Source organism: Azolla caroliniana, unplaced genomic scaffold (assembly GCF_043228905.1).
Source record: "Azolla caroliniana isolate FFs.n. ecotype wild unplaced genomic scaffold, voAzoCaro1.0.p SCAF_4, whole genome shotgun sequence".
Classification (NCBI taxonomy): Eukaryota; Viridiplantae; Streptophyta; class Polypodiopsida; order Salviniales; family Salviniaceae; genus Azolla; species Azolla caroliniana.
The window spans coordinates 20,397,202-20,420,738 of record NW_028230439.1 but is presented as its reverse complement, the minus strand read 5'-3'; the positions used below and the strand labels follow the sequence as shown (position 1 = coordinate 20,420,738).

Below are 23,537 nucleotides of genomic sequence, written 5' to 3'. Positions count from 1 at the left end.
GGAACCTGCCACAAATCTTTCCAATGCTGCAGAACTCGTCAATGCATTTCATCGCCAATATCCTTGTAAACCAGGTCCTAATACAAACCCTACGATCCGTGAGACGTGTCGTCGAAGAAGGGGGATAGTGTCATGATAACAGTCACATCATGCATCGAAAGGATCATGACACTCATGTTATGACTCGAAAGGATTTGAACCCACGACCTTGTTGTACACATGTCAAATCCTTAACCATTGTATTAATATTCTTATATGTACCACTAGAACCTTCTAGAATACTCTAGAGATCTTCTAGATTACTCTACATTCTAGAATGACCTAGAATATTCTAGGTTATCCTAATACAAACCCTACGACCCGTGAGACGTGTCGTCGAAGAAGGGGGATAGTGTCATGATAACAGTCACATCATGCGTCGAAAGGATCATGACACTCACGTTATGACTCGAAAGGATTTGAACCCACGACCTTATTGTACACATGTCAAATCCTTAACCATTGTATTAATATTCTTATATGTATAATCTCTAGAATATGAAATCTAATATCATAGGAATATTCTATATTACTCTACATTCTAGAATGACCTAGAATATTCTAGAGTGTTCTATACCACTAGAACCTTCTAGAATACTCTAGAGATCTTCTAGATTACTCTACATTCTAGGATAACCTAGAATATTCTAGAGAGTTCTCTATTACTTATATATAGGGATCTACCACCCATCCCAAACCTAAATTGGTTCAACGCCATTTTGTAGCCTACTCTTTGTAATCCATTTTATGCTTCAATATAATAATTCTCTTTCAATTATCTCTCTATCTCTTTTTCTCTCTCTTTCTCCCTCTCAGTCTTGACAGTAATTCTCTTTCAATTATCTCTCTATCTCTTTTTCTCTCTCTTTCTCTCTCTCAGTCTTGACAGTGGTGGTTGTAGTGAGAGAGCATAGAGAGAACGTGATTACATAAGCACCTTCTCCTCTTCTTTGTAGTTCTTGGTTATCTTATTCTCTTGTTAATACGATTTTTTGTTTTCTCTATAACTCTCTCTCTCTCTCTCTCTCTCTCTCTCTCTCTCTCGTACACATACACACACCTTCCGCTGCACAAAAACACATTCGATTCTTTACATGGTATCAGAGCGATTGGTAGCTTAATCCAAGCCCATCCACATGTGTTGTGTATACACCGACGTTCACGAAGAACCGGCGGATCACTATAACAGTAATCTACACAACTCGTATCAAGAGAAGAAGAAGAAAACTCTCTCCACACAAATCGATCAACATGAACACTCAGATGGGAAGCGTTCTTCATACTGAGAAACTCGACAAAAATAACTTTGCATCTTGGGAGTACAAGATGCACTAATACCTTGTCAGCCAACGCTATTGGAGTTACATTGAAGGAGCACAAGAAAATCAACCCAACCTGACACATGTCGACCACCCAGCTTGGGAGCAAGCAACGAGTTGCATGCTATATTGCCTTGCATCATGCATTCATGATCACATGTTCGACTAAATCTGAGAGGCCAAAATGCCAAAAGAGTCATGGGGGAACCTCAAAAATATATTTGCGGCAAACACAACCACACGAAAGCTTCAACTTCGCCAAGAGTTGAACAACATACAACAAAGGGATATGTCAATCAGTAGCTACACCTTAAAGATGAAGGAGTTGTGCGACTCCCTTGGGTCGATCGATGTCAACATTGACAATGATGAAATGGTGCAAATATGCCTCGGTTGCCTATCACCCCGGTGTCGCGATTTTCCTCGCTTGCATGTCGGATCTGGGCAGGACCACCAAGGTCATGGACCAGGAGGGGAGGAGTTGCCGAGGACCTGAATCTTCCAGAGCTTGCCTCGTTGCGGGCCGGTTTGATCCTGGATACTCTCTGGACGCGACCGGTAACCTCACGGGAAGCGAGAGAGCGCGCCCTCGTCCTTGCTGCCCCTTTCGCCCGTATGTACAAGGGGCCCAAAAGAGGCACGGGACACGACCCGGTTAACCGCGCCCGCACACATGCACACACCCATATACACACTCGGTTACAACCGGCACCTCTACACCGGCGACCACGCACACACCCACTCTCGGACCCTACGCTAACCGGAGACGCACGCACGCAACGCTCGCTGCGACGCCGGTCCCACACGGAGGGGAAGAGGGAGCCTCCATCCTAAGGCTCGTCGGGGAGCTCTCAGGCTCGTCCACGCAACGAGACCCTCATGCAGGGCACGCCTCTTCCAGAACGACCGCCTCCTGCGCCAAGCCGCCTTCAAGGAGCGCACGGGCTCGCTGAACCGAGTGGGGTCTTGCACGCCAAGGAGGGAGACCTACTAGCGAACCACCTACTACGCAAGCTCTGCATAAGCGACAAGAGCCAGCACCTACACACACTCGCAGACATGCCAGACAACGGAGTGCTGAGAGCCAACGAGTAGGAACTCGGGGAAAGCACAGACTGTCTGCATGCCACCTGCCACAACCGAACACACCACCTACGCACGCACACAGAAGGCACTGAAACCCTAACAAAAAACAGAGACAACGCACCCCTACACCACGACGAAGAGAAGACAAAGTATATATATGTAAAGGGGCAAGATACAACCCCTGGCTTCGAGCCGAGCCACATCCAAAAGAAGAAGAAGAGCCTAACCCTAATAGAGCTTTGCCACCATGGCTGCGGCGCCCCACTTCTCAAGAAGGAGGAGAAGAAGAAGACTACCAAGAAGTTACTAACCCTAGAAAATTCTTAACAAAATGACCCTCGACCAAAATGGTATACCCTTATGACTCAAAATGGGCAACCCTTTTACAAGGGGCGCTCCCTTCCTCTTATAGAACAATGAGAGGGATGCGTAACAATGTGGGATAAATCCCTTATTACATGGGATCCTCTGTCCCGAATTAACTATTGTCCTGCGCCATAACAACGCCCCTATCATTTACACAATTTGTACAAGGGTGAGTGCACTTACTCCACCCCGCTGATTCTTCTGATATTCCCTGGTTTCTCACCATGGCCCGGAATCTTCACGACACCGGTTCAACGTAATAAGGTCGATCATCCACGCAAGAGAGAATCCTCTCTCCTTCCATCTCCCATCTATGTGGCTGGTTGAAGAAAATCCCGTCTGAACGAGGAGCAATGTGCAAGAAGGACACATGCTCTATTTGAACTCAGATGGAGGAAGGGGACATAGTCATGGAAGAAGACACTGATTCGGTCAAGGCCGACACAACCAAGAACAACCCCGCGAACAGAATTTCTACTATCGGCAAGACATTGTTGCTGCCACGCACGATGGAATGTCTAGAAGAAGGGGGAGCAATAATGTGGGACCAAGCCAACAAAACAACTACGTTCAATGTGGAATCTAAATACTTTGGTAAATTCGGTCATTACGAGGCAGATGTCATGGACATGTTGTCATGATTCGAACTCTTGACCTATTGTATTTAATTGATATGTTTTAACCAATACATCCGATACATAATCATGTTACCTTACTAGATTATTGTAGATTATCTATTCTACATGTAGGATTTTAGAACCTTCCAGAAAGCTCCATAAGCTAGAACATTCTAGAAGCTTGTGCATGAAAATGAGTCTTTGCATGGGCTACATTTAGAGCCCATAAACATGTATAAATATAGGGGTTCACCTTTGCCATAAACATGTATAAATACAAGGGTTCTCCTATGGCGCAGTCACCAAAGCCACGGTTCCCCTCATTTTGCAGCTCAAGACCCATCAGGAGGCCTTATCATTTTAACTCATCACTTCACCGCGACATCCAATCATACTTGGGTTGTCTTGGTTGAAAGCGAATAACCCTGTTATAGATTGGCACAACCACTCACTTACTTTTCAACCGCAAACTCACACAGAGGTTGGAGCGGCTTCCAATGTTGCTGTGTCAGAATGGCTCGAATCGTTTTCTGTTGAGCACTCCGCCATTCAACTCGAACCAATGCACTCGGATGCTCATGCCCCAGTCACAATGCACTCCATCTCAATGGGCAATGATGCATAATCGAGTACCCCAGCTTTGGTTCCTATGAAAGCCAATCTGGACTCGCTTCCATCCAAATATGGTGACTTTGTTGATGCGTTCGAGAAGAAGAATGTAGATCACTTATCGGAGCATCGACCATATGATTGTTTGATCGATCTACAAGAGGGCACATCTCCACCCTTTGGGCCCATCTATGGTCTCTCATGAACCAGAACTAGAGGCTCTTCGCACATATCTCGATGAAAATTTGGAGAAGGGCTTCATCCAACCGTCTAAGTCACCAGCTGGGCCCCCCATCTTGTTTGTGAAGAAAAAGGATGGGTTGTTGTGTCTATGTGTGGATTACTGTGGCCTCAATAAAATCACGGTATGTAATCAATACCCTTTACCTCTCATCCTAGAGCTCCTCGATCACCTTCGTTGTGCACAGGTCTTCTCCAAGATTGACTTGTGGGGGAGCATACAACTTGGTCCGGATTAAACCTGGTGATGAATGGAATACGACATTTCGTATGCGATACGGGCACTTCGAGTACAAGGTAATGCCTTTTGGACTCACCAATGCTCTAGTTGTTTTTCAACATATGATGGACATCATATTTCGAGAATATCTCGATCACTTTGTTGTTATCTATCTTGATGACATTATTGTCTTCTCGTTGAGCATTCAAGAGCATACTCACCATATTCGATTGATTCTCTCGAAACTCGGGGAACATGGCCTCTATGCCAAGAGAGAAAAATGTGAGTTTGATTGCAATTCCATAGAATTTATTGGTTATGTTATCTCCCCCCATGGCATCACCATGGATCCAAGGAAAATCAAGACAATTCAAGAATGGGCCACTCCAAAACGAGTAAAGGATGTCCAGTTGTTCCTTGGTTTCGCAAATTTCTATCGGCGATTTATCAAGGGGTTCTCCGTCATAGTCCAACCCTTGATTGAGCTTACTCGTAAAGGGATGTCGTTTCAATGGACTCCATCTACTCACCACGCCTTCGACCTACTCAAGGAAGTTTTTACCCAGGCTCCAGTCCTCCTTCACGTCGACCCTACTAAGCCTTTTCAAGTTGAAACAGATGCCTTTGACTTTGCCATTGGTGTCATCTTATCCCATCCTGATGATGATGGCATCCTACATCCGGTGGCGTACTACTCCCGAAAATTCACAACTCTAGAAATCAACTATCCCATCTACAACAAGGAGCTTGCGGTTATAGTGGCAGCTTCCACGGAGTGGAGACCTCACTTGGTTGGGGCACAACATCAGGTTTAGGTATTAACAGATCATAAAAATTTATTGTATTTCTCAACAACCCGTACTTTGAATCGGCGACAGGCCCGTTGGTCAACTTTCTTAGCCGACTATGACTTTGAAATTGTCTTTCGGCCAGGGGCACAAAACATGAAGGTTGATTCTCTTTCACGACTGTCGGATTTTGAGTTGAGCCCAAGGGATGATGCCTATGATCAACAATCTCAATGTTTGCTTAAACCAGATCAATTCGAGCTCTTCGCCACATGCATGCTCCATGACGACTCTTTGCTTGTGTCAGAACCAAGGATAAAAGATAGAGTGATGGAAGAAGGATAGAGAAGAATGGATGTATAAGATAGAGAAAGAAAGAGAATGGATACAAGATATGTAATGAGAGCTAAAGACTGGTGTTGATTCGAATTGATTTGAGAATACATGTATGCGTTTATAGGTTCCTATAGAATAGCTTAGAGATTTCTAGAATGTTCTAGAATGTTCTAGACCTAGAATGCTCTAGGACATTCTAGAACATTCTAGAATAATCTAGAGTTTTTACAATAATCAATGTAATACAAGAAGTAGCTTTTATTGTTTCATATAACAATAAGCTATCTTAATGGTTGAGGTTTTCAAGTATGAATTACAAGGTTCGAGGTTCAAGTCCGGGTGACGCCATAATGGTCATGTGTTCATGACACTATCCCTCCTTCGAGAACGCCGAGTGGAAGTCGGCGTTAACATTGTTAGGCCGGGCTTGTTTGGGTAGTGACGATGGAAGTCGTTGACCAAAGCTATCGATGGGTTCCCAAGTGCGATCACTCGGATAACCAAGCCAATCAACTAGATAATAAAGCTTATTGCGCACAATCTTAGAATCGAGAATAGCAGCTACCTCGTATTCGGGGCCGTCCACAAGTTGTACAGAAGGCGGTGGTGGCACAACACGATCAGGAATTAAAGAGGTGTGGCAAGGTTCCAAAAGAGAGCTATGAAAGACAGGGTGAAGCCGCATATGTGCAGGAAGGTTAAGACGAAATGTTGCATCATTAATCTGCGCCGTGATGACAAAAGGACCTAAGCGTTGATAGTCAAGCTTAGCACACGGTCGGGTAGTCTTGATGTGACGACGAAGCAACCATACACGGTCACCAACCTTAAACGGAGACTTAAGACGATGTCGATCAGCATTGGTCTTATGGTGTGATTTCGCTTTCTGAAGATGTGACGATAACTCGAACTGGAGTTGTTGTAGTCGGTGGAGGTGATGCGCCGCACTAGGGTTTCGTGACACCTCGGGAAGATCCAGTATACACCATCGAGGGTGGTTGCCGGTGTAGGCAAAGAAAGGTGTAACTTTGGTAGAAGAGTGGATCGTGTTGTTGTATGCAAACTCAGCAAGATGTAAAATTTTACTCCAATCATCTTGTTGATAACTAATGAAACATCGAAGATATTGCTCGAGCGTCTTATTTGTGCGCTCTGTTTGTCCGTCAGTTTGTGGATGATAAGCCGAAGAGAGTTTGCAAGAGATTTTGAGGCCTGCCCATAGGTGCTTCCAAAAGTGTGAGATAAATTGAGGACCTCGATCGCTAATAATATCATTCGGGAGACCATGATGGTGAAACACTTCACGCATAATGAGATCTGCAGTTTCTTCACTATTGATGGTCTTTACACATGGTACAAAATGTGCCATCTTGGTGAACCAATCCACTACTGTTAAAATAGTATCAAAGCCTTTGGAAGGTGGCAGATCCGTAATGAAATCCATAGAAATAGACTGCCATGGCTTGTTGGGAGGGGGTAATGGTTGTAGTAAGCCATAAGGGTGATGTCGGGGTATTTTGGCGCAACAGCAGGTGTCACAAGTGCGAACATAATCGTCGACAAATTTTTGCAAGTGAGGCCACCAAAACGAACGTTTCACCAGCTCAATGGTCTTGGAAATACCAAAATGTCCAGCCATGGGGGCATCATGACAATGTTCCAACACTTGAAGTCGGGGTGATCCGTCGGGGACGTAAAGGAGATTCTTGTAGAAGAGTAAACCATCTTGCCACTTGAAGTCCTGATAATGTTGAGATGACCCTGGCAATGTGGAGCAAGATGGACGACTTGAACCACAGTGGGCTAAGACATCCTTAGCAAAATCATCCGAATGAAGTTGTTGCCGAATAGTGTCAAGAAGGGTAGAATCAAGTGGTGTGGCATAAATTGTTGTTACCTGTAGCTTTGATGGCCCGAGGAGAGTTTGCTTTTGATTGTCAAAGGCCGGATCTCCAGGTCGAAGTGCTAGATACGAACACCGAGACAGAGCATCTGCTTTCCCTTGTTGTTTTCCGGGGCGAAAAATGATCTTGAAATCGAAACGCGTTAGAAATTGGGCCCACCGAGCTTGTCGTCTATTTAATACTCGAGCTGTTTGAAAATATGTGAGATTTTTGTGATCACTATAAATGATAATCTGATGAGGTGATCCTTCTAGAAAATGACGCCATTGCTCGAATGAGTCGACCACAGCTAGTAACTCCTTGTCATGCACCTCATAGTTTATCTCCGAAACAGTAAACTTTCTCGAGTGAAACGCGACTAGATGTATCTTGTATCTTGTATCTTGTATCTTGTATCTTTAGCTCTCATTACATATCTTGTATCCATTCTCTTTCTTTCTCTATCTTATACATCCATTCTTCTCTATCCTTCTTCCATCACTCTATCTTTTATCCTTGGTTCTGACAGTTTGATTCGAATTGATTTGAGAATACATGTATGCGCTTATTTATAGGTTCCTATAGAATAGCTTAGAGATTTCTAGAATGTTCTAGAATGCTCTAGGACATTCTAGAACATTCTAGAATAATCTAGAGTTTTTACAATAATCAATGTAATACAAGAAGTAGCTTTTATTGTTTCATATAACAATAAGCTATCTTAATGGTTGAGGTTTTCAAGTATGAATTACAAGGTTCGAGGTTCAAGTCCGGGTGACGCCATAATGGTCATGTGTTCATGACAGCTTGAGGAGATAGCCAAAGCACTTCCCACCGACAAATTCGCCAACGCAATTTAGGAATGTCTTATTGATCCGTCTAAATCCATGACCAAGGAAGACCTTGACCGCTTCAGATTCGAGGGGGGATTGCTTTACCGAGACCAACTCTTATATGTTCCGAAGGGCCGATGTCAAACTCAAGTTCTCCAAAAGTGTCATGATGACCCCTTGGCTAGTCATTCTGGCGTTACAAAGACACTCGAATTAATCTCACAAGGATATTACTGGCCTCAACGTTCATCAAGGAATTCATCAAGACATGTGATACTTGTGCTAGATCCAAAGTCGTCCACCATAGGCCATATGGGTTGCTCCAACCATTCCCCATTCCCAACCGGCCTTGGGCATCAATTTCCATGAATTTCATCACTGATTTGCCTCTTGTCCATGGATATGACACAATGCTCGTCATGGTAGATCGGTTTACAAAGATGGCTCATTTTGCCCCTTGTGCAAAGACTATTTCAGTAGAAGCAACAACCGATCTATTTTTAAAGAATTTGGTGCGGCTTCATGGGGTCCCGGATGATGTCACCTCAGATCGTGGACCCCAATTTGTCTCTTGTTTTTGGCGGCGGTTCCTTCAAACATTGGGCACAATAGTGAATTTGTCTTCGTCCTATCATCCTCAAACCAATGGCCAAATGGAGCGGGTGAACCAAATTCTTGAGCAATACCTTCGATGCTTGCTTAGCTACCAGCAAGATGATTGGGTTGACCCCCTACCCTTGGCAGAGTTCACATATAATAATACGCTACATGGTTCAACTGGGGTCACCCCATTTTTCGCCAACTATGGTTTCCATCCTCACTTCAGTATTTCCATCCCTGGCAACTCTGTCAACCCGTCAGCAGAAGGACATGCTCGTATTTTAACCGACATTCATCAAGGCCTCTCCCTCGAACTCATCCTTGCAAGGGACCAATATAAAGCACAAGTTGATCGACATTGTTCCGCTACACCTGCCTTTGCAATTGGTGATCAAGTTTGGCTCTTACGTCGCCATGTCGATACTACTCGACCTTGTGGAAAGTTGGATTACAAGAAGTTGGGGCCTTTCCGCATCATTGAGTGTGTCCATCCCGTCACTTTCCAGCTTGAACTTCCTCCACATTTCCGTATTCTTAATGTCTTCCATGCCTCTCTTCTCGAACCTTATCATCCATCCACTATTCCTGGAAGACACTCTCCACCTCCACCTCCAATTGAGCTTTCCACAGGTCAGGAGTATGAGGTGGACAAGATTTTGGACTCTTGTTGGCATTGACGACAACTTCGATACTTAGTCCTATGGAAAGGGTAATCCCATTTCAGAGGCAACTTGGGAACCAGCCCAACACTTGGAGAATGCATCAGATGTTGTTCATGCATTTCATCACCAATATTGGGGAGGCATCTTCGTAGGCGGCCTTAGTAGGGGGATAATGCCATGGACATGACAACAATCATGTCATGATTCGAACTCTTGACCTATTGTATTTAATCGATATGTTTTAACCAATACATCCGATACATAATCATGTTACCTTACTAGATTATTGTAGATTATCTATTCTACATGTAGGATTTTAGAACCTTCCAGAAAGCTCTAGAAGCTAGAACATTCTAGAAGCTTGTGCATGAAAATGAGTCTTTGCATGGGCTACATTTAGAGCCCATAAACATGTATAAATACATGGGTTCACCTTGGCCTTAGTCAAGGTGAACAACACCAGTTACGGAATCATAATTCAGTTCTTGTTCTCTTGACTACTTTCTCTCTCTCTTTCTTATTATATTGTCTATGATCTCTCTCTCGCTCTCTTAGTATTGAGCCTCGTCTACTTGTCCGTGACAACAGAGTGTTAGAAGAAGAAGAGTGAGTCATCCTTCATAGGCCGACAACTTACTAACTACGCCTCAAATTCCGTCTACAACGATCGTGGCGGTATGTTCATGATGCTGCATAAAGTGAATTCGATGATAACATAGAGCGACCAGAAGTTGCATTTGAAGGGGCGTGTTGAGAATCAAACTCAACTTCCCTAGTGTGGAAACACACCTTAGTATACTCAAGTGTGTGAACACCCCACCTCCTAGAATAGTAACTAGTGTGTCATAGAACTTTAAGGTTCTATGACACATATTTAGTAGATAGTTAAGTCTCTACCTCTTTTGCAAGTGGTGGTTGTAGTGAGAGAACATAGAGAGAAGGTGACTACATAAGCATCGTCTCCTCTTCTTTGTAGTTGTTGGTTATCTTATTCTCTTGTTGATATAGTTTTCAGTTTTTTCTATATAACTCTCTCTTTCTCTCTCTCTCTCTCTCTCTCTCTCTCTCTCTCTCTCTCTCTCTCTCTCTCTCTCTCTCTCTCTCTCTCTCTCTCTCGTACACATACACACACCTTCCGCTACACAGAATCACATCTGATTCTTTACAAGAATGTTAACTATTGCAAAGTTTAGTTGTGTGAAAGCAACATCCAATTTTTCATAACAACATCCAATATTCTTTGACCACATTTTCATAACAACTAAGTAGACATCACAATCTAGTTCTTTGTGAAACTAGATAGTTTACATGAATTATAATAAAGTGTGCTTGGCCATAGTTTTTCATACATCGTGCTTTTCTCCATAAGCGCATGTTCACATGAATTGAGCTTGATTCTCAACACACTCACTCGATGTCAATTATACGACATTGTCTCCGTGTACTTGAAGACTCAGAAACTGTTGGAACATGGTTTTCACATTGTTCCTATGTACTAGATCTCGATTAGGCAAGGTCAATCTTATCGATCCAAAAAATGTGGACAAAAATCCAAATGTCACAAAGCAATTGCTTCATGATATAAAAACAAACTCAAATATTATATCAAGTAACATTTGTGAGGCGTGAAACTATAACCTTGTACATATGGATGAGCATGATGGCCATCATGCATCACATGTAATGCATGTGCACCAAATGGCGATCATACATACCATGCATGTCATGCACCCTCACATACATCATATGCATGTGAGCACCTGTATAAAGAGAGGGAAGGGACGCATGTAGGCATCAATCAAATTAGTAAACATTAAAATAATCAATTAATGAAGAAATATATCAAGATAGGTCATATGTGCAATGTTTCGTCTTTTTAAATTGAAGTCAAGGGTTCAAGTTAGAGTTTGGCAGAGATAAAGTATCATTTTTTGCAATTGAGCATTGTAACTTTGGTAAAATCTTGTATTCTCAATATAATAAAACTTGTTTTTATCATATACTCTTGGTTCTTGAATCGTACGCTATCTCTATCTCTTGTCCATGCTTGTCACTCTCGCTTTTCATTACAAACTCTCCTCATACAAAACCCCGTTCAACACATCAAGCATGAACTATATGACACCGAGATATCAGGGTTATTCTTTGAGCTTATTCGATAGGGGGCTAAGTCCATGCTAGTCTTGCCCCATCTTCCTTGTTCTCTATCTTGTTAATCATTGCCGATTCAACAATGAACTTTTCTTTGACTTCAAATTTCTAGGTTTTAGTCTTTCTCTAAGTTGTATGGTCGAGTTGGATTAGATATGTTGGGCTTACTTTGTCGATGTTGCTCTTTGTCTTCCTCTTTTGCTGATCTAGGGTGCTAATTCTCCATGTGTTCCTTGGAATTAGTCTCGTTACTCGTCATTGTACATGTAACCCCCCTCAAACTCAACACATTGAGTGGTCTAAGGCCTAGAGCCACTGAGAATTGCCACAACTTGTCAAGACCTAGAGCCTTTGTGAAAATATCGGCCACCTGCACGTTGGTGTTGATGTATTGGAGGTCAATGTCTTCGGTCAATATTCCCTTGTGAATGTAGTTTGTGTGTGAAGCATCAGTTTCAATGTCAGTTGGATGCTAAGTAGTGGCTTGGTATTAGGTTGTTGACCTATTTGTTGAGGTCTTTCGTTAGTTTTTAATGTTATAAAATATGAATCTAGCCAAAACCGGTCAACACGTGTAAATGAGAGACACAAAGATCAAGATAGTAGTAAAACAAGAAAGTACAGAGACACAATATCTTTTAACGTGGAAAACCCTAAGAGGGAAAATCCACGGGAGTTCACAAACTCCAAAACAAATCACTATAGTAGGAGGAATACAACAAGAGACTTTGATGCTACAACCTTGAGCTCTTCTTCGTACACAAACGGTTACAGAGTTACAACTTTCACTCTCTCTCTACTACACACCAGTTACAACAACTACTTCATCATTTCATAATGATTTGCCCTAGCTGTATTTATACTAATACATACTATGGGCTATTACAAATATGGCATGTCTTAGGTGTACCAAAAACATATTTACAAATATGACATTTTTTGGATATATCTCTGAATCCAACCAATCTAGCCCTCGTTAATCTTCATCCGGCTCCGACACTCTTCCCATCCGAAGGGACATGTTTCCTAACATTTAAGACATGTGACTTTGCATATAGCTACAACTATGGCTGTATACTCTGCCTTGATGGTCAATAGAACCACTACCAACCAATATTCACTTGTGAATATAGTTTGTGTGTGAAACACTGGATTCTCTACGAGTTGGATACTAGTAGTGTATAGGTATTGGGTCATTAACCTATTTGTTGGGGTCATTTAGTAGTTTTTAAGACATGTGACTTTGCATATAGCTACAACTATGCCCTTATATTCCGCCTCGATGCTCGATAGAGCCACTATTGGTTGTTTCTTGTTGCTCTAGGAGGTCACTCATTTGCCGAGTGAAAACATAAATCCCAAAGGGAATTACCTATCAAATGCGTTGCCTGCCCAATTAACATCTACGAACCCTTTGACTCAAGTGGTACTCCATGTTTGTAGAAGATATTGTGATAAAGTGTTCCATTGTCATATCGTAACACTCACTTAGCAAAATCCAAGTGAGTGTCACGAGGAGTTTGGATGAACTAGCTAAGGAGCCCAACAGGGTGGTTGAGGTATGGCCGGGTAATATTGAAGTAGATAATACTCCTGAGATTATGTATAGATATTGCGTTGACTTATAAAATTTGTTGGATTCTACACTTGGCTTCGTATCAATCAAGGGGGTGTCGAGATGGACTTGCACTCAAACATTTTGAACTTGTAGAGTAGGAACCCATCTAGAGTTCGAATGACCCCGATGCCCAAAAAATAATGTAAGTCATCTAGGTGCTTTATCTCAAACTGTTTTGAAAGCAAATATTTGATCTTCTAGGTCTTAAACGGGGGCTTTCTCCACCGATGACAAGATTGTCGACTTACAAGATAAAGAAGACGTGGCTTTTGGGATTATTCCTGGTATGTAGTGGGTTGTCAAAATTCGACATTTAGAAGCTGATGTTGTGAAGATACAACATGATCTTGAAATGCCACCTTCTCAGGGCTTGCTTTCAAGCCGTAGAGCGGCGACTTCTTCAACCGGAGGAGGAGGAGGGAGTAGTTCTTATTCTCTCTCTTTTTAGTTATTAGCTTAACCCTAGAGTACTAGCCCCTAGGTGTTGGGTTCGAGACTCAACTTTTCTCACCTCATAATCCTCTTTATTATTTAAGTTAAAAAGAGATGTGCAATTGTGGAATGTAGGAGTTGAGATTTGAACCCATGACCTCCTAAGTAAGGAAAGTCTCTATGTGGGACTCTCTTTCTATCCACTTCACAAACAAACCAACTCTCTCTCTCTCTCTCTCTCTCTCTCTTTTTCTCCTTCGTTTTGTCGCCACACTCAGGAATCAGCAGGAATCAGGAATATGCTCTCCCGTCGTTGGGCCTAGAAAGCCATGGCTATGGTGGCCGCTTGCTCGATCGTCTGCTATCCTCCTGCCCCCTTGAAGAGAAGGACCCCGCGAATTCAAATCATCTCTCTGCATAGCGATCATAGCTCGCATCCTCCTCTTGAGAAGAACTCATCGTCATCATCATCATCATCATCATCATCATCGTCATCGTCATCGTCATCGTCATCTTCATCATCTTCTTCTCCTGCTCTTCGTTTTGTCGTCTCAGGAACCACTGAACTCATTCGTTTCTTCACAAACCAGAGGTTAGTGAAACCTAAGCTTCTGAAGTACACACACACGCACGCACGCACGCACGCACATTCACAACTTCATGCGTTTATTTTAGTTTTTTATAATCAAACTTCATAGGAAGACATACACACGCATGCACTCACTCACAGCTCATGTGTTTATTTAATTTTGTTTTTATGATCATCTTTCAATGGTTCATTCGCTTATTCATCTCTGGCTTCCCAAGAAATGGATGACGATGATCCTTTCTTAAAGATATTTTCAGAAATCCGTCAGTAGCTTTTTGAAAGAAAGGATGATGGTGATGATCCTTCTCTTGAGACTTTACTTCCACATGTTTCCTTTTTTGTTGCTGTCAAGGAAAGGATAACGAAATTTCTTCCTTCCAAGACTCCTGAGCCTTTGACATTCATCTGTGATTATTTTGAAGGATTACGATGATGAATCTTTCTTAAAGATTCTCGAGTCTTTGCCATTCATATCTGTACATTTCTTAAGAAAGTATAGGTTTTATTCCTGTATATAAAGATTCACTAGGCTTTTGACATTCGCATGTGGGGTTTGTTGAAGGAAGAATTATTTATGGTTCTTCCTCAATATTTCAACAGTGTTTGACATTTATCCATGTTTTATTTTTTTTATTTTGAAGAAAGGATGAGGCTTCTTCCTCAACTCGTGACCTTATCCCTTCCACACGAAATATTACACGAGTACAAGATGTCATAGATGCTCTTATTGTGGATTATCAGCAAGCTTACTTCCTCACAGGTCCATATTCCATCATCATGATTCATGATTCATCTTTGATCCTCCACAATCTATCAATCATCCATAGTCATTGTCATCCTAGGAACAGATGGTATGCATACATATTGCATAGGTAATGCGATAATGACTGCTATTTATTCTTCTGACACTGTCTTTAGGGAACTTTACCAGATCGCTTTATGCTGAAGATTGCTACTTTGCTGATCCTACAATCAGTTTTACCGGTATTTTGCTATCATATCAGACTCTTTTTTTGGTAGGGGGCCTTTAATACTGTGGTCTTAAGATTTCATGTGTATTTATTGCATGGAATAGGATCGAGCAAACATATGCACGTTCTTATGCAAAGATTTATACTTTGTACGAGCATAGCACGTGGAAATTATTTTGTTCCCATGATTAGTTTATTTTGTTCGTGGGTAGCAAACTCTCATTTAAGTTTTACTGATTTTGTACGAGCATACCATGTGGAAATTGTTTTGTTCCAACGATTAGTTTATTTTGTTCGTGGGTAGCAAACTCTCATTTAAGTTTTGCTGATTTCGTACATGGAAATTATTTTGTTCCATTGATTAGTTTATTTTGTTCGTGGGTGCAAAAGCTCATTTAGGTTTTGCTGATTTGTGAAAGAATAGTATCTGAAAATGATTATGTCGCAAATATTTGTTTGGTTTATTTAGTTTTTCTATCTATGTTAGGAACAGACTGATATTCACTTATTTTGTAATCAGGGACAGATTTATATGAAAGAAACTTGAAGCTGTTAATACCATTCTTAGAAAAGCCATCGCTGACTCTTTACGGAGTTGATGAGGTTTGTATCAATCTTTCCTCAACTGCCCATATTATGAATTTAGCAGAACTCTTAGTCCATACTATATGAAGATACAATTCTTTACAATGGCTGATGTTCACCATGATATACTTTGTTTTAGGGAGAATTCTCAAAATGCCACTTATTTCTGCGAAGTCTCGTCAGTTAATGTCTAAGATATGCTTGAATTAAGATACGATTAAAGACTAATTACTGATTATCAAAAGCAAAAAATAGGATACTATTTATCAACCATCAATCTGATTAAGAAGTGATTATTAATAAATTGTAATTAGCAACAAATCACCTTAATTTTAAATAAATTAGCAAATCTGATTAGCAAAGTGTTTATCGATAAATTTTAATTTAGAACAAATCATCTTAATTGCTCAAGGTGAAGATTCAAGTTTTTAAAAGATAAAAATTGGATTTGTTAAAGAATAATCATAGTTAAGCATAAGGTACTATTGAAAACTGTACTTTTGTGGCATTCCGTGAAATTTTTGAGGTTCCTTGCCATTTTGGGAATTATAGCCAAATAGGGTGGCATTTTGAGAAACTGCGCTTGTTTTTTTTTATCGAAGGAGTCTGATGATGAAAGTCAAGCCATACGGGCAGCTTGGCAATTAAGGTACATTGCTGTTACCTTTTTCCATCTTGACTTACTAATTCTATTTAACATTTACAATAATTATTGGACCAGGACTTATCTCAAGCTTCCTTGGAGACCTTTAATATGTATCGATGGTTCAACAATATATAAATTGGATGAAGAATTGATGGTATGAATCCTTTACTATGATTTCGTGGAGACATTCTTGAAATGTAATCAGTCATTTATTTATCATTGTCTTCAACATTCTTCCATAGACCTTGCTAGCATGCAGAAAACTATTTGATCATGGGTTTGCCTATTCATTTTCATATATTTGCTGTCCATAGTGATGATTAACAAAGGATATCTTAATATATCTTATTTTGTTCTGTTTAGAAACCTGTATTTGTGAAGTTAAGGAACTCCCATTTTCTCTTTGGTGTCATGTTTTTTTTATCTTTATGGTTATCTTGAACTTCATACTGAAGAAGAATTACTTTGTTCCTTATCATAGTAAAGCAACAGAATTGTATCCAGATCTCATTGATATTTTGGGTAGTTTTTGAACAGGAAATTATGATATGGATGTCATCATATTACTAAAACTGTCAAAAGCCTCAGATGTTTCAAATAAAATAAACCCTTTCAAATATTCCATTATCTCATGTCAAGAGACTTGATATAAGAGGTTAAAATGTCCAAATATATAGCACCTGTGGCTTTTTGAATGCTCTCATGCTGGGTTATCTATTTTATGAAAATGTAGTTATGTTTGTACATGGCATTGGGGAGTTCTTTCACAAATATTTTAAAGCATGTGTCTCCTACTTCATTGAATCAAGAGAATGAGAACCTGACTTTTTATAGATTTCCCTAGAACAAGTTAATTGACAACCCTTCTTATTGCATTCTTATTCATTGCAGATTGTAAGTCATATAGAGAGTTGGGCAGTTTCTCCACTTGTTGCCATTTCTCAAATATTCAAATGGGGAGATAATCCCTTTTGAATGCTCTCCTACTTGGCGACTTCCGAGTTTAGTATCTAGGATGTTGCAATATATTCTCATTGATAATCTCATTGTGAACTTTGGAGCTATATTTGCCACATGTACAAATTGTAATATTAATTGTCGCGTGTACAAAATTGCAATATGAATGTCATTCCATTGATGATTGTTTTCTGAACTTTGGAGCTCTATGTATAGGTGAAGTTTACTTATGATTCAGTAACCCATGATTCAGATATCATTTTGATGATATTAGATTGCTTGGAAAAGAGAGTTTCTCTACTTTTGGCAGATGCTTTTCACTTAATATTTCAAATGATTGCATGTTTTTCATGATATCCCAATATTGCTGTGTTATGGCAATTTATTGAATAAGAGGAGAAGTGTTTTATGTGGTTTGTGTTTTGTATTATCGCAGTAACTCTGATATATTTTCATCTTCTTGCTATTTTCTGAAGGCATAAACATATTTCATGCATATGTGCATTGGTGGATGTTTGTTGTTTGATCCCCTGAAACATGGATACAACATCTTGGTGGTATAAAAATCTAGGTTCTAAGGTGGGTTCTTTAGCTTGTTGACATGATTTCTGGCCCCATTTCCTCGTGATGACATTGATTTAATATTTATTTGGCTTATTTGGTTGCATATATAATTTGTGATGAGGATGAAATCACCGGTGGCCAATAAATGAATAAGACAGTTAATGGCTTGCTGTGAAACATTAATTGAGTGCTCTCAAAGAATGAACTAGATAGCATGATGGTTGACGTGCTCATTTGTCTCCCCATGCAAAACTTGTGCAACATAGAATCAATTACTATTGAAATTAGGAGAAAGAGTGGCCATTGTATAAGAGAAAAATGAGATGTTTGTTGTGGATACTTTTCCCTTGCTTTAGATGGTTGAATTGCAATCATTGACTTCAATATTATTTTAAAGGATTTCAAAGGATTCATTCCAAAAGGAAGTCAATCAGAATTCCACATTTTTTGGATTCAGATTGACTTACTTTGAAAGTCAAGACCTATGTATGGTAAGTAGTCATGGTTGGTTTCTACCGTTACTAAACCGAATTACAACAAAGACACATTTTTTGGCTAAACGTGTTTCTTCTATCATATGAGGAGCATTTGGATTTTGACTTCAACCATTTGGCTGTCTCACTATGTGGGTTCTTTCACCTCCATTTCAATGGTTACATGCTCAACAATAATACTAGAACGACTTTGGTTTTCTTGAGCATTACGACATGATTAAAGGATTGTATTGTGCAATGTATCTGTTGCATGAGAAGCGTATTTGTCATGGGGATTCTAATCTTTGTAACCTTTTGCAACCCTAAACCCTATTCTCTATATACATTACACACACACACACACACATACATACATACATACAGGATATAGACAATCATGAACGAGAACAAGTGCATGCAGGGCTCTACAGCATAATATCTTGCCTTGGGTCAGACGTTCACAACTGACAACTGATGCGACGTGTCTTGATACAACCACAACATGCTACACTCATGTCCGTGCTTTAAAATGCTCCCCTGCCTGCCTCCCTCCCGATTCCTCCTGAATGAAGAGTTATGGAATTGTGTGTATTCCTCGGTGCATTGCATGTAAATAAATAATCAATGAAGAATCGTATAGTTACAAAATACATACAAAAAAAGTTTACTGTTCCAAAATACATACGGTAGTATGTACATATCTCTGTGTGTTCATACTACACACACACACAGTCACAGAGTCACAGTAGGCAGAGCAGCCGCATATGGCGATGGCGATTCTCGCACCTCATCCACCATCTCGTCTGTTCTGCCTGCACCAGAAGGATCGCCAGCCATGGCTACGAACCTTATTTTCACTTCCCCTCCAAGGTAATCTCTCTCCCTCCCTCTCCCTCTCTCTCATTTCACATTTCTCCCACTGGTTTTCTGTTGGAAAAAGGAACATCCGAATGGTCTGATCTGTGATCATACTCCCTCTGTGTGTCTGTCTCCCGTCTCTCCCATTCCATTCTCCCTGATGCCATTGGCCTTGAGAATTTGAATTGTTTTAGGCCTTCGTCGAGCCCACCACGGAACAAACGTTTTAACCCGTGCTTGTTCCTCCTCTCCTTCTGTTGTCCTTACGCGAGAGAAAGGAAAGAATCAGAAGCTTATGAACCTCCTGGTAAGCTCTTCTTCTCCTTCTTCTCTTGCTCTCTCTCATAGAATAAATTGCATTTTAAACGTGTCTTATATTCATTTTGGGGATGCCGACATATTCTGTTTTTTTACCAGTGTACTCATAGAATTTCAAGCTTGGAACTCCCACTCATTGAGCATAAAGAAGGCCCTGATACAAAGAAGCTTCCAGTAGCAATTCAAGGCATGCCGTTCCATTTTCCTCCTTTCTTTCGTTCTAGCAGTAGATCATACAAGGAGTTGTGTATTGATGGCAAGTTTCTGGAATGATGAACAGATTATAAATTTGATTGGATTGTGATCACATCGCCAGAAGCAGCTTCCGTGTTCCTAGAAGGTTGGAAGTAAGCAAAATCCTTTAAAACTTCAATCTCCTATGTTAGATGATATCTCATGATAAACAAGTCATGATATTTACACACTCCAGTAGCTTACGAAGAATCAAGGTAGTACTTCACTATAGGTAGGTAGTACAGAGTGCCAAAAAAATAGGAAGACAAGTCCAAAACTGTAATCTATGTAAACTCTTGTGAGATATGAATCTCAATTTTCAATTGCTTATACGGAACCAAGATAGTACCACTCTGCAAGTAAAGAAAATCTGTTAACACTGGAATCTTTTGTTGTATACGATAAACATCTCATGGTATATGGATCACAATTTCCAGTAGCTTATAAAAATAGTTCATCACTACAGATAGTATCGGATGATCGAAAGTGGTGATGCAGATTGGCAGGTTCTCCTAATGTAAGAGTTGCAGTTGTGGGAAGTGGAACTGCAGAGGTCTTTAGAAGCATTGAGGGTGACAAAACAAGTATTGCAATAGATTTTGTGTCCCCCAAAGGTTATCTAAATTACTCCGTTTAATAAGCTAAAAAACTCCCAAATAACCCTTGTTTTCTTTATTTTCCAAAATGCCCCTGAATTTTCGTTATTTTCCAAAACATCCTTGGTAGACCCCTGAAGATAGAGAAGGACTGGACATATAGTTGCTCAAAAATGCACACGTGATTGATAAAAAAGGGTTGAATTGACCATATAATTATTTAAAACAGCGCGTATGGTTGCTGCTTCCAGGGGGTTGATCAAAGGCATTTCGGGAAATAAAGAAAAACTCGGGGATTTTCAAGTTTCACTTTTTCTTTACGAATTTGATGTCTTATATACTTCTTATGTCATTAACATAAAAGTCTTCACGCAAACAATCTAATCATGATGAGGACTTGAATAATAAGCTTTGAAATTGTCGTTTCATGACAAAATGCTAACAGAAATCCTTTGATCTGAAGCAAATGCAAAAAGCCTTGCTGAATCACTTCCCAAGGTCTCTATGGAGGGTGGAAAGGTTCTTTATCCTTCATCTGTGAAGGCCAGTCATGAACTAGGTGATAAATAAATCCATGCCTTCATGATACTTACTAAAGTACTCCAAATTATTGAAAAAGTACCAAAATACCTATATGTAGTATTAAAGTTTGTGTCATATAGGGATATTCTAGTAATGTTTGGAAACTTAGAGGTATTCTGGTAAATATCCAAAAAATTAGGGTTATTTTCGTGGTTTTCCCTTTATTTTAAATGTAACCTGTTTTCTTGTCTTTTTAATTCTAGAGAATGGACTGGGGGCACGTGGATTTGAAGTGATTCGGCTGAATACTTATTCTACAGTGAGAATTTCGCCTTTCTAAGGGAGCTAGAGTTAAGAGCATAAACAAAAGAATGTCTGTTGTTGCTTTGTTGATATGCAGAATTCTGTTGAAGTTATAGATCCAGTAGTTCTAGCGACTGCAGTTTCAGCACCTGTTGTTGCATTGGCTTCTCCAACAGCTGTCCGGTGTGTGAGTTGAACTATTTACTTTGAGAACTTATTGGAAATCTCAAGATAATTGTCAAGTTCAATTATTTTGCTTTAGGCAACTATAAAGTGTTTTGTTTTAGGCAATTGCATAGTTCAGTTACTTTGTTTTAAGGCAGTTATAAAGCTTGGAAACAAAGCTTGGTTGCTTTGTTTTAGGCAACAATAAAGCTCAGGTATCTTGTTTTAGGCAATTATAACAATTATAAAGCGTGATTTCTTTGATTTAGCCTTTAGGCAAATATAAACATCAAATATTTTGTGTTAAGCAATTTATCTTTGTTTTAGGAGACTGTGGAAAGCTTAATTGGCTTGTTTTAGGAGGATTTATTCGAGGAAGTATATTTGAAACTTGAGTGACTTGATTAAACTGCAGGGCCTGGGTAGACCTAATTGATTTGTCAACTTGGGGAGGTGCTGCAGCTTGTATAGGATATACTTCTGCATCAGCAGCTCAGAAGGCTGGTATCAAACGAGTATTTTATCCAGAGAATCCAGGCATTGATGGGTCTCTCTCTCTCTCTCTCTCTCAAATGTTTTGTAGATGCTCATATGATTTTGGAATGTAGGCCAAAGGAAAGCTATAATAAATCTATGCAAGGAAAAGTAATAATAAATCTGTGGACGCTTGGCCAAGGAAAGTAATAGTAAAATATTTTTGATAAGTAGGCCAAGGAAGGTAATGGTAAAATCTTCTTGGTAGCTTGGCCAAGGAAAGTACATACTAGTAAGTCATTTGCAAATCTTGGATAGAGGAAAATAGTGGTTGAAAGACACCAAAAATATTCCAAACTTCTTGGATGTTTGCATTCACACCACAAAAAATTAATTGCAAAGGGGTACTTTGGTATTTTCTGAAAACTTAGTGGTATTCTGATAAATTTTTGCTATAAGTTTTTGTGTTTGGCCCTTGTACTTAAATATTTAAATACTAGGCCAATGAAAGTAATCATAAATATTTGGTAAGATGTTTTCTAAGTGAAGGGCTATTTTCTGCTACACCCATCTTTTTGGGTGCATTCATAGAAAGCCTCCTATTTGGATTTCAAACCTTCAAATTCATATATTTCAATTGAAACAGGTGGCTACAAAGTATTTTGGAAGCACTTGAAGCACAATCATGTGGAACAACAGTAGTGTAGCATGAATATGATGATCCAGCAAGATTTCCACATTGCTCAATTTTGTTGTACATTGTACTTATACATGCATTGACGCTTCAGATAGAGTATTCTTGGGTTATTGTGCTAATCTAGATCAGCAACTCTTGCGGTAATCAAACAACTAATTTCACCAAAATTTTCTTGTATGAGGCACTTATTCATCTTTGTAAAGAGCATATGAAATGCTTGTAGTTTGAAAGTATCGTATCATATTTTCTCAATCCTATTGACCAATAAACTCTTCAAAAATGCCAAACCACATATGGCCACATCATCTTGTAATTGAGTTTCAATCATTTAAGACTAACATATTTGTCGACTTTGCTGGGTTGATGCATCTTCTTGAGTTTTTCCAAAATGTGTTCTGGTATTATGTTATAGCTCAAAGGTTATAATTAACTATACATTTGTCGACATCATCTTGTAATTGAGTTTCAACCATTTAAGTCTAAGACATTTGTTGACTTTGCTGGTTTGATGCATCTTCTTGAGTTTCTCCAAAGTGTGTTTGGTGTTATATTATGGATCAAAGGTTACAATCAACTAGCCATAATGGGTTTTTCTTGAATTTTATTTTATGAAAGATAACACACCACTCCATGTTAAGGGGGGGAAAAGAGCTTGAAGGCCATGACAAAAATTGTCATAACACTGTCTGCTAATTATAAATGAATGTACAAGTGTAATTCTTGTGAATGGTTTATGTAACTCAAAAATTGTCATCTCTATTAACCTACTTACCATATCTCTTTCAA

The 23,537-nt window shown here is 39.8% G+C and overlaps 1 protein-coding gene across 1 annotated transcript; it reads left to right on the top strand.

Annotated features, from left to right (window-relative positions):
- The first annotated feature begins 14,104 nt into the window (after window positions 1-14,104).
- Window positions 14,105-23,101, top strand: LOC147865328 (uncharacterized). The gene is made up of 17 exons (XM_087318659.1): window positions 14,105-14,391; window positions 15,030-15,148; window positions 15,307-15,372; window positions 15,880-15,962; window positions 16,547-16,593; window positions 16,666-16,744; window positions 17,482-17,559; window positions 17,764-17,890; window positions 19,637-19,749; window positions 19,860-19,947; window positions 20,041-20,107; window positions 20,493-20,608; window positions 21,054-21,149; window positions 21,376-21,431; window positions 21,513-21,598; window positions 21,996-22,127; window positions 22,701-23,101. The coding sequence occupies exons 1-17, from the start codon at window positions 14,129-14,131 to the stop codon at window positions 22,759-22,761; spliced, it is 1,677 nt and encodes a 558-aa protein (XP_087174785.1). The 5' UTR covers window positions 14,105-14,128; the 3' UTR covers window positions 22,762-23,101.
- Window positions 23,102-23,537: the final 436 nt, after the last annotated feature.

Coding starts and splice junctions, on each gene's coding strand:
- LOC147865328 (XM_087318659.1), top strand. CDS start 14,129: ATGGCTATGGTGGCCGCTTGCTCGATCGTCTGCTATCCTCCTGCCCCC. Junction 16,745..17,481: donor AATTGGATGAAGAATTGATG/GTATGAATCCTT, acceptor TATTCATTGCAG/ATTGTAAGTCATATAGAGAG. Junction 21,432..21,512: donor GGCTGAATACTTATTCTACA/GTGAGAATTTCG, acceptor GTTGATATGCAG/AATTCTGTTGAAGTTATAGA.